The 11,266-nt window shown below is 33.7% G+C and overlaps 2 protein-coding genes across 4 annotated transcripts; one reads left to right on the top strand and one right to left on the bottom strand.

The window, feature by feature from the left end:
* Positions 1-492: 492 nt before the first annotated feature.
* On the top strand, positions 493-654 carry LOC133295003 (uncharacterized). Its single transcript, XM_061493780.1, has one exon. The coding sequence runs from the start codon at positions 493-495 to the stop codon at positions 652-654; it is 162 nt and encodes a 53-aa protein (XP_061349764.1).
* Positions 655-5,249: 4,595 nt separating this feature from the next.
* LOC133294923 (KH domain-containing protein At4g18375-like) lies at positions 5,250-10,574 on the bottom strand. 3 transcript variants are annotated; one of them, XM_061493693.1, is made up of 7 exons: positions 9,367-10,574; positions 8,630-9,058; positions 8,263-8,520; positions 7,885-8,151; positions 7,706-7,770; positions 6,907-6,974; positions 5,250-6,736 (listed from the first exon to the last, which is right to left on the bottom strand). In XM_061493693.1, exons 1-6 carry the CDS (start codon positions 9,940-9,942, stop codon positions 6,926-6,928), a joined length of 1,644 nt encoding a protein of 547 aa, XP_061349677.1. In that variant the 5' UTR covers positions 9,943-10,574; the 3' UTR covers positions 5,250-6,736; positions 6,907-6,925. The 3 variants fall into 3 exon arrangements, with proteins under 3 accessions (XP_061349677.1, XP_061349684.1, XP_061349675.1); XM_061493700.1 differs by having other exon boundaries at positions 5,250-6,974; positions 9,367-9,824; positions 9,918-10,574; XM_061493691.1 differs by having other exon boundaries at positions 5,250-6,974.
* Between the last annotated feature and the right edge of the window lie 692 nt (positions 10,575-11,266).

Raw genomic sequence — 11,266 nt, 5'->3', positions numbered from 1 at the left:
ATATTTTTATTTGGCCTCGACAAATTGCACAAAACTATAAACTTTTTGTTTTTACATGTGTTTCTACTTTCCGTTGCACTTGCTTCTTCTTCTTTTTTTTGTGAGAAATTATTACTTTCAGAAGCATTTAATTTTGGACCCATCCCAAATAGAATTGTTCTTCTTAAACGATACACGTGGTTTGTTAAAAAACAAAATTGTTACATGTTTTCCCTCACACTGCAGCATCTTTATTCAATCTACTCTATAATATTGTCACCTATTTTATATACCCAATTATGATTTGTTGAATATTTTATTTGCCAATGGATCAATGATGAATCTGTTATCTATGCTTTTATTAACTACCATCATATCACAAAAGCGTTGACTTGACAGAAAGGCTAATTAACATATAAGATTCCAAGATTGGAGCTAATCTAAACGCCCAGCAACCATCAAAACTTGAAAAGGAGGAAGAGAAGAAGAGATTATCAGTGACTAAAAAAGAAAATGAAGCAGAACATGATGGCTCTTCTGATTGGATCAATTGGTGCAGCACTCACTTTATTTTCTTACTCACAGACCTTCATATCACCAAGTCAATGCATCGCACTTGGCCTCCTTGTCCTCATGTTGGCCTTGCTTGTAGGAGAAGGTCTTTTATCTTTTTAAGCCCTATTTGTTTTCCTTTTCTCTTTCAGTCTCTCTTCCTCTATATCCCTGAACTCAACATTATATATGTATGTGGAATAAGGTTTTTTCTGGGAATTTTTAAAACTTTTTTTTTCTCTCCATATTTTGATTATAAATTAAATCTTAGCCTATGAAGGGTTGAAGGAAAATATATGTAATTTCTGAGCTTCCATACATTTCTCTGTCTATTGGTCACAAATATGTATACTGAGAAGCGGCAGGTTATATTTACAAACTTTTTTGTTTACAAACTCTAACAAATTACACTAAGTACGATCGGTCATACTCTAATCATGCAGTGTGCGACCGGTCGTACTTAGTGTGATTTGCAAAAAAAATTTGTAAACGGATCATATCCCTATTGAGAATTATAAAGCTTTATACTCCAAATTATGAGCGCTGCAGCTGCTCAAACAATTCAAAAAACTATTAGAATTTAGAAAAGATAATATCTTTTCTAATTCTACTTTAAAGTAAGGCTATGACAAGTTTATAGTCCTTTGCAGGTTACACAGCTATTTTTTTTTTTTTTTCTCTTTTTTTAGATTTCTTTATCAGTTTATCGATTAATTAATTAATCTAGTCGAGTCATGTAGAACTACAAACGCGATAAAGATCTCTCTACTATGTTACCAAAAAAAAAAATCTCTCTATCAAATTTTTAACACAGTTACAGGGTTCCAACTTTAGCTACACACTCTAATCCCATGATTAAATTAGGAAGTATTTGCAAGAGAAAATTGAAAACAAAAATTGTTAGTTTTACGGTTTTTTTTTTACACCCCTATCTTACCATAAAAATCAAGAGAAGGAAAACTTAGTTTATAACAATGGGGTCCAAATAAAAATTATGTTTCAGTTATACATTTCAAATTTTGCTCAACCAGATATATATATATATATATATATATATATATATATATATATATATATATATATTTATTGAGAGAGTTGCTCATAGTAAAAATTCAACTGTACTTCTTACCAAAAAAAAAAAATTCAACTGTACTCAACTTAAACTGGATTAAATCCGTTTTTATAAAAAAAAAAAAAAAAAATAATAATAATAACTTTGAGCCTTTCTCTAGGACATAGCATTGATTGTTGATAGTGTAGAGCCATGTCCAAACAGTTAACATTGAATTTATGTCTCACCATAACTGCATGAAGTTGCTGGACGCAAAGCATACTTTATTTCTAAAAATGTAACCCCGTTTTCCACAACAACTTTGAGGGAATTCTATCTCTACTCAATATATAACAACCATTAAAATTCTGTATGGTATAAGTGTATAACCGATGCTAAACATTATTAAGTGAGTAATTGCTAACTGGCTTAATTTTCTTGCCTAATGTTGTTTGTTCTCAAATCAGAAGTGAATACCAAACCACCTTGTGGTTGTGGCACAAAACCTATTGTGGTTACAATTTGCAATTGCAGTGCATCCTGTACGTTTTCAATTCAGAACTTGATCATGTCATTCAAGATGAAGGGCCTAATGATATTGCAGCTTAGCAAAAGAAACAAATAATTATGATGGATTATAACCTTTAGAAAACGTCAAGAGAATGATTCTATTTCCATGAGTTTACACATAGGTTCAATTTCTTATTTGAAGGGAAAAGAGAAGTTTTACTATTGAATGAAAGCTCATACATTTAATTAGCCATATTAACTAGAACAAAGCATTGAGATGGGGACTAAAAAAGAAGTTTCTTTTCCTCGCTGTATATATGTATATACATATGCAATAGTCATAACATGAAGCCAAAAGAAATTATACAAGTAGTCTAACTTTTCTCAGCATAGAAAAGGGTTGTCACCTAGGCTGTGTAAAGAAAACACTGCAAAGAAAAAAATTGGCAAGACAATGATATATAATGGAAATACTAGTAAAAAATATTGCACTAAGCTGATTTTTTAATTTTATTTTTTAATTTTAAGCAACAGAAAGTTAGTAACCACTTCATGAACCGATGATAGAATGCACAAGCTGAATGTTGATACCTGCAAAATCTAGCAAGTCAAATCAAAGAAATCAACCTTAAATATGTATTCCTAGCTGCACTAGTTTATATATGTTTCACTAAGTTATGTTATATTGTTATCAGCTAGCATTTATGCATCAACTAGTCTCACCATTGATCATGTCCAACATTGTGTATGGCTATATCATCAAAAAATCTAGCATGAAAGAAAGAGGCCTTTATGTAGCCAGAGACGACTTGCCGGAAAAGTAGTTAACAGTTGAGTGCTGAGGCTGCATATATACATATATATATATATATGTATAAGCATTGGAACGTGACAACATGATGAGTATGTCTTCGTAGTGCCAAAAGAAGCTTGCCGGCAAGTCATCCTTGGCTGCAATACATGACCTCATTCCCACATGCAAGACATTAGATGAAATTTGAATTACCATAAGCAGAAATAGGCTCAATAATCTGCATACAATGTAATTAGTGTGTAACCAATCAAATAGAATCCATCACTGCCATATAATTAGAGAACTAGAAGATGGCAGGAACTTTTTTTCCCAAATGAGGAAGACAACATTCCCTATTAGAATGAGGAGAAAAGACCCCTCTATTTGACAAAAAAACAAGCATGGATTCTAATAGGGGTGTCTGTGATAACTGGTAGAGAAGAAGAAGCCGATTGGACTTGAAGGGCCTTTCTTGGCAGGAAATAGACGAATGGGGTTTGAAGCACAGAAAGCCTTTGGTTAGCTTATATAAAAAAAAATTGCTTATGTTACTTGACTTGGCAATGGCAAACACAAAAGCATTTAATAGTCCTAGCATTCCTGCAGAGAGGTCAGTTCAATAACTGTCCCAATTGTTGTCCTTTATCTAAAGGAAAATGAGAAAAAGATGAGTAATGTGGAGGATTCTTAAGGTAGGATGTGACTTTGCATGGTGAAGAAACCAAGAAATATGAGAACTTCATTAGATGCATTCCTACCCCATCACACTAGCTCTTATTAGCTTCTCGGACCACCTCTCTGAGGGTCATTTAAGAGAAGAACTAGACTTAGTTCAATGAACAGCATCTCACTTGGACTTACATTATTTGTTGAATTGAAAAAAGTGCTTTGTTAATTGAGTTAGGTGGATCTTATTTACTACATTTGGTCATAAAGGTATACGGCTTAAATGTTCTGGCAAATGTATGAAACTTACCTCCAAAAAAGCTAAGAACCCCTCTTCTCCTTCCAAACTCAAAGATATTTTTGTTTGTATATGAATGTATTTGGATACCAAGCACTTCCACCCATTTATATTAGTTAGATATCGCTTTAGGGACAATTATGCTAAGTACGTTCCCATCTTGTCTTATTCCTCATCCTTATCAATTTATATGTGATGCTAATAGCTGGTTTCTCCTTTCTGTGCCTTCTTAAAAAAATGAAAGCAAATATATAAACTTGGTTTATTTTTTTATTTTATTTTTAAATGTACTGAAGAATGAAACCTTAACATAAAGTATAATGACCAAACTTTTTTTTTAATTTCTCTACCTATTCATTAATGGGTTTTATAAGAGTTATGTTGTAGGAAAAGTGATTGTGTTATGTTATAGAGATTCGTTTTGCGTGCCGAATTTTTTTTTTTTTTTTGCTGCGGGCCCCACAAAATGTTGTGTGCGTAGAAAACTTTTTGTGATCATGTTAAATGATAAGTGATAAACCCTTCATTAATTATCCAACTTAATCCGATTCGAGTATAAAGAGACCCATATAGAAGATGGCTTTAGCAAGACCGTCTCTATTTTCATAGCTCAATCTCAATACCTCTTTTTAAAGAGAACAAACCCCTTGAACCCCTCAAATTTCAAATAAAAAAAAAATTAGTTTCCATCAACTTACATTCTATTGAATTAATATTCACACCTTCCAACTTATCATGAAGTCCACGTTTTGTAGAATATTTATGAGTTTCATCTAAACTTCATTTACGATTAAAAAAAAATATGCAGCAACATCTTATTACCAGAATACATCTTCAAACAAGTATTAATAAATATATCCAATTTATCAGATAATCTCACTGTCTTAATCATAGTTGGCCAAATTATGATACCTTAGGAATTTATTATTTATCTAATGTATCTGACCAGTTGGTAACCCAGTCTTCAAATCTACTTTCTTTTTATTTTAGGGAAGATTCAGTTGAATATCCATCTTCAACAAATGATATCATCTAGTAGCATAGAAGCATGTAACGAGGATCATCTACATTTACACATACATTCAACTTACGCCAACCTAAAACCGTTTATGTATATTCCTTTCCATTTTTAACATTGTTTTAATAAAACTTTCGGTCCATAGTTTAGGATGCCAAACAACATTTTTGCCGTTGAAGGGAAGCAATCTCATTGTTAGCCTTGCCATTCAAAGATATTAATAGTTTGAATTATCAATTACCTATGTCAGTATTTGGCAAAAGAACGAGTTCTTTCTACATTCGAGTTGAGTGGATACCCTAAATCAGAATTTTATTCATCCCGAGAAAAACAAGTTAATTCCAAATGGGGCCTTTAGATGAACTCAAATATCATTTCAGAAATGCTGAATGTAGCAAAATATCTACAAAATGATTTCTTTAGTACAATATTTTGCTGATCGATGAAATATAACAAGCTACCAAAAATTAATAATAAAACAATATTGAGGAAAAAAAAAATCATAAAGCAGATTTAGTTATGATGTTTTCGCACCAGTAAGAACGGAATCATCACCAGTTCCCAACAAAAATTATTATACCTAATAGGGCCTGCCAAATGAGTTCCACAGAAGAAATCAAGTTGCATGCGGTTAAGATTATAAATCAGCAAAAAACAATCTTAAAATAATACCACATTAGCCACTGAATTCCAATTTATCCACAGTATCTCCAGGAATCATCAAAGTGGCATGTTTACATTGGCACCTAACCCCCAAAAGAAATTTAGCCAATACAGTCCTTGGACCAAGGTTTTCAGACAAGTAGTTGAGAACAGTATAATAGGAGTAACATTAGGCAAACCTTTGGAACAGGGCCATTGGATCACTGATAGTATATCAAAAGACTCAAAATCAATGACCTGTCCAGGTGATCCAATGGCCTAACAACATATGTGTTCTCTTTTGTAAGCCAACTTTTAGTAAGTAGAACTACTAGAATATAGTTGCTACCCAAGCAATCAAAATAAATATATATAAAAAAAATTAAGTTAAAATTAAAACTAAAAATGATTCAATGCAGCTGAATGCTAGTTAAGCTCAAACGAAAGCCATGCAATGCATCAATAATTGAAATATCAAAGCATGCATCATATTGGCAAAATGAGAAGAGAGACTAGCAACAAGAGATATACTATTTCTGAATCACCATAGATCATGCATGTCTTCCAATGGATTGCCTTCATCAAACTAGTTTTTGACTATGAGGTTCAGTATTACAATTAACAGCATAACCAAAAACATTTTCATACCTTTAACTGAAAGGTGTAGTCGTGGTAAGTTACTCAAAACAATATCCATAAGTATGAATTTTCAGAGTGAAATAATGCAACACGTTTTTACCTGCTTATGATGGATGATATATTATGTGTAAATAGTGGCACCTGCAATACAGATGACACCAAAACTCCACCAAATTTTGATATATAAGGTCAACTTAGCAGGAATCAAGAACATGAAATTCAAATAACCACAAAATCTCATACTGCGTTTGACAATGAACTATGAGAAAATAAAACCCAAAAACAGTAATACATGTATACAACTGCTGGATGATGGTAGCTACATGGTGTTTTTTAGTTCTAAGGACAAATGAACCAGAATAAATAAAAGCAGAAACAAAGGCAAGCCAGCTTTATAGGTTCTTGGGAGCACAAGTGATCAAGCTTGGGAATTAAGGAAAAGTGGACATGGCCAATTTCAATAGTCTCCACATAAGTTTGGTCCCCTAAGTAGAAGCGTCAAGGTGGGCCATAAGTTTGTCAAACCCTGGTTCATCTTGTCTTCTGGTTTAGGCAGTAGGCAGGCTGCGAGGGCTTCACAGATCTCAGCTGTTTGGATGGTAAGGGAAAGGGAACAAAGGGAAAATAAGAGTATCAGAATTCTAAACGGGACACTGGTCAGGTTAAGACATCAATCTCTTGTATACTAATGTGACTAGCCTACAGTATAGGAAGTTCGTTGATGGAAGATAAAAGAGTTAATGAAAATTGTAATCTACCTGTAGAGATCCATCAAGTTTAGTAAGCATGGTTTCTCCTCCTAGAAATACTGTTCTGACTAGACAACCTGGAAACAGGTATTAAATATCAGAATTGATGAATTTAGGAACACTCAGAATAAAATATCAGTAAGAGTGGCCTATTCACAATAGCAACAGGGAAGAAGGAAATTAGGAATGTAAAGTCACTTGATTCTGAAAAATAGCTTTTCAGAAAACATTTTCAGGTAAGAATATTTTTCAAGAGAACATTTTAAGTTGAAAATATTTTTTTATAGAATATTGAGATACACCCTCTCAATCTTCTAGAGTTGAATTTCTTTTGTTAAAAAGGGAGGCATTTTACCGTCATTGGGTTGCAAATGGAAATAATAGACTAGATATTAGTTTCTGTAGACTGTCACACTAAACATTTGAAAGAATTTTACAGAAAATGTTTCTCTGTACCAAACAAAAGAAAACGATGTGAGAAAACAAAAACCAGAAAATACGGAAAAAAATTCCAGAAACAGTGAAATTCTATAACAGAAATGTAACCATAAACAGCACAACTCAAACCTACAGTAGCGAAAAGTTATAATAAGCTTTCATAACACAGGTTTCAACAGGGTTGGTAGTAGCACCCAACCAACCCACTCAGTCCTTAAAAATTATCACAGCAGAAATCTAAGATTCATCTACAGAGAAGTTATCTTATGTTAGGTTCATCTACAAAACAGATATCTTATATTCATCTAAGATGAGAAATCACACAGGAAAAAAAAAATCAAGGAAAAAGTCGGACATAAGGAAAGATTACCCAGCAGTACTAGTTCGTCCCAAAGAATAACTTCCATAAGCCCCATAAGCGCTGCTACCACCAAGCTACAATATATGGATCAATATTACACACAGAGAACAAGAAATAATGGTTTAACTTGAAGAACTCAACCACATGCAAATATTCTCCCAAACTCAAGTATAATTATAGAGATGTACCTGTGAACCTCCATAGCTTTCGTAAGCATCACCGGCTGAAAAATCACTTGAGCCTCCATGCGCACTTGAATATGAATGCCCGCGTCCATGTCTTTTACCATCTCTACTCTCATAGTTTAGACCATCTGATCCATCAGCTGAAACAGGAAGATAAGGCAGAACTGGAAGGAATGCAGAGACAGCACCCTCCCTATCAAAAAGATTTGCTCTCAACCGTGTAAGCACATGCACAAGAGCATCCTTGGCAACATCAAGTTCTCCTGAAATCTAATCAAGAGGGGTGTAGGGGGAAGCCAACATTATAGGACAGAATGTTAGGATTTTTTATCACACAAAGAAGACAACGTTAGCCTAACCAAAGTATTGAAGTACCCATACCTGCACCATTTCATCATCTTCAGATGCAATTTTGGGAAGATTTTCCTTTGACAGAATGCGAATGTTAGCTTTGGTAAGCCTCCTCATCTCAGTTATGATAGATCCTCCTTTACCAATAAGGCAACCAATTCGGGAGGTTGACACCATCAGACAGGTAGTGAATGAGATGATTCCTGAATCTCTTTCAACTTTCTCACTGCATCGGGGTTGCAAACGCACAGCTGCTTCTATTGTTGGAGAGAAAGTGTCTTCAAAGACCTGTATTAGAACAGTTTGGAAAATATCACAAACCCAGCAAAAATCATACCACAAAAGTACACTTAAAGAACATAAAGAAAAATGGTCCACTGGGTGATTAATATTTCACCTCTTTTGTTGAAATGGTTATTAAGCATTCATCTCCTTCTGTTGCTGAACTATCAACTTTGATTGTTGCACCAGAATCCTGCCTAATTTGATTTATTATAGCACCACCTTTTCCTATTACGCCTCCAATGTTTCCTGTTGGACAAACCAATCGAACTGAAAACTCCTTTGAAGATGCTTCATCCCTTGGATGTGAGTAGAAGGACCGTGGCCAGTCACCACCGTCACCTTTATATCCCCCATAAGCACCGACAAGAGGAGCTATCCCCATAATTGGAGCTCCTGGAGTTGGACCCATGAGTGAACCACCGGCAGGGTATACACTGGGAACAGCAGAAGTAAGCAGATGCTGAGACCGTGAAGGGTTATCATGAAGTCTAGATGCAATTTGATACAGAGCCTTCTTCACCACTGCAGCATCTCCAGAAATCTGGAGTTTCAAAATCAATAGAAAACACATTATTATTTATAAGCAAAGATATATGGTAATGGCTTCCACTCTCCACTCAAATCCAACAGTATCCGAAAAAAACATCTAATTGAGGTACAAAATTTGTCAAGCACAGCGACTGCATCTACAATATTTGGACAAAATCAAGTCATCCAGATAGCAATTAAACTACTAGCAATGATAAACAGATACATTAATAAAGGGAAAAAAACACAACTGAAAAGGATTATAAATTTAATTTAAAATTAAAAAAAAATGCAATTCTAAGAAAATCTCATCCAGTTTACCTGCACAAGTTCATCAGAGCTCAAGGCACATGAGAGTAAATGTTCATCCTTAAGTATACGAATCTGCGCCCCGGTGTCACTACGTATGCTCTGAACTATCTGGCCACCTTTTCCAATAACACAACCAATCTGATCAGATGGTACTAGCAGCCTAGCATTCACTTGGTGAACCCCATCATCATCCTCATCAACATGTAAGTCTTCAGCAACCACTCTGTCATGCACCTTAAACAAAGCATCCTCAGCAGGTGATACATAATTGCCACCATCCTCAACAGCATTAGTCTTATCACTTGAGCTGTAGATAGTAATAACACGCTCTTCACTTCCAGGCACAGTCTCACCAATCCTAATCTTGGCCTTAGTTTCTATCCTCAGTTGCTTAACAATCTCACCTCCCCTACCAATAACACTGCCAATCTTTCTAGCAGGGCACAAAAAACGATACACAGTATCTTCTGAATCAATCACAAACTGCTCTCTATCATCACCTGAATTCCTCCTTTTATTACTTCCATTATCATAGTCAGATTTAAAGTGGGGGCGCTTACCATAAGTACTCCTTTGGCCAGCCATCACAGCAAATTCTTGATAGCAGCTTCTAAATCAGAATTAAAAGCTTTTGCAAGAAGCTAAATACTCTGCAAAGGTTCACAAGTTACAACACAGAGGTCATAAAAATATGAATAAGTGATTAAAAAAGAAAAAACTTCAAAACTTAGATAGCATTCAACAATATAAAAACAACTAACAAACCAAACAACCATGTTCAAAGAATTAATGTGGGGGTAAATTTTAAATAAAAAGGACTAGCTACTTCTGCAGGACATGCTAACACAATCTCACAAATGAACCAGACTAGATATTTTCACATCCCCCAAAAAAAATTCAAAATGGCATTTAAAAAAAAAAAACTTGGATTTATCCCATGAGAAATACTTGGTACAATCAAATTAAGCAAAAAGGTCTACGTTTTGGGTTCAGTCTTTACAATTAATTTGAATTAAAACTAGCCTCCCACTAACCCTATGATTAGGAATCAATTCCCAAATTAAGGGTTAATTAAAAATTCAAAATTTTGAGCATGGAAACTTGAATTATAAAAAAATACGAAAAATTTATAGAATCAGATGAAATCTATTTAACGAAAAAGAAAAAATAAATAAAAAGTTCAGATCTGTGCATGGCGACGGTGGTGAGAGGGAAGAGGAGATGCTCACAAGGGTTGAACGCTTGAACGCAGAAACAAAGCTGTCGTTTGTGGAGAAAAAGGAATCTCTCCAAAGAAGCAAGTTTCGGGTTGGGCTTGGTCTGATTTAAAACCGACCCGACCCGACCCACTCTTATTATTTTACTTTTTTTTCATATCCTTCGCTGCTAATGTTTCCTATTATTCGTTTACAAAAAGTATTTTCAATTTTGTGATATTATTTCTTCATTCCTTCTTTTTAATAATAGAATAACAAAAATATATATTTTGATACATTTTTTCTTTATTTATTTTTTCCAAATTATAAAAGTGTAAAGGTAGCCGAGAATTAATGATTATGATATTAGTGAAAATAAAATGATTTATACCTATATTTAGTTGTACATGATTAAATTATTTAATGCAAAAAATGGTTTATACTTATATTTAGTTGTTCATTATTAAATTATTTAATGACACTAACATTTCATATAATTTTTATACAAAAAAATCAGGCAACATCAGTTAAAAAAAAATCAATATTGTAAAAATTATACAAATGTACAGACGTACAGTGGTGTGTTTCAGTATGTGTAAATAACATTATTCTTTATTTTTTTATATGTTTTACTAATAATGATTAGGAAAAAAATTTATCTGATACATATATAAAAGTGTGTGGGACTTATATTTTTTGAAAATGGATCTTCT

Source organism: Gastrolobium bilobum, unplaced genomic scaffold, assembly GCF_033153095.1.
Source record: "Gastrolobium bilobum isolate Gb01-03AN ecotype WA unplaced genomic scaffold, APGP_CSIRO_Gbil_v1 utg6438, whole genome shotgun sequence".
Lineage (NCBI taxonomy): Eukaryota > Viridiplantae > Streptophyta > Magnoliopsida > Fabales > Fabaceae > Gastrolobium > Gastrolobium bilobum.
The sequence above is the reverse complement of the archived record's forward strand: the minus strand, read 5'-3'. Positions and strand labels throughout refer to the sequence as shown.

Bases quoted from the DNA above. Each gene is read 5' to 3' on its own strand.
- LOC133295003 (XM_061493780.1), top strand. From the start codon at position 493: ATGAAGCAGAACATGATGGCTCTTCTGATTGGATCAATTGGTGCAGCA.
- LOC133294923 (XM_061493691.1), bottom strand. From the start codon at position 9,942: ATGGCTGGCCAAAGGAGTACTTATGGTAAGCGCCCCCACTTTAAATCT. The intron at 7,771-7,884 runs GTACATCTCTAT...CATATATTGTAG, and splicing joins AAAGCTATGGAGGTTCACAG to CTTGGTGGTAGCAGCGCTTA. The intron at 6,975-7,705 runs GTAATCTTTCCT...ACCTGTTTCCAG, and splicing joins GGACGAACTAGTACTGCTGG to GTTGTCTAGTCAGAACAGTA.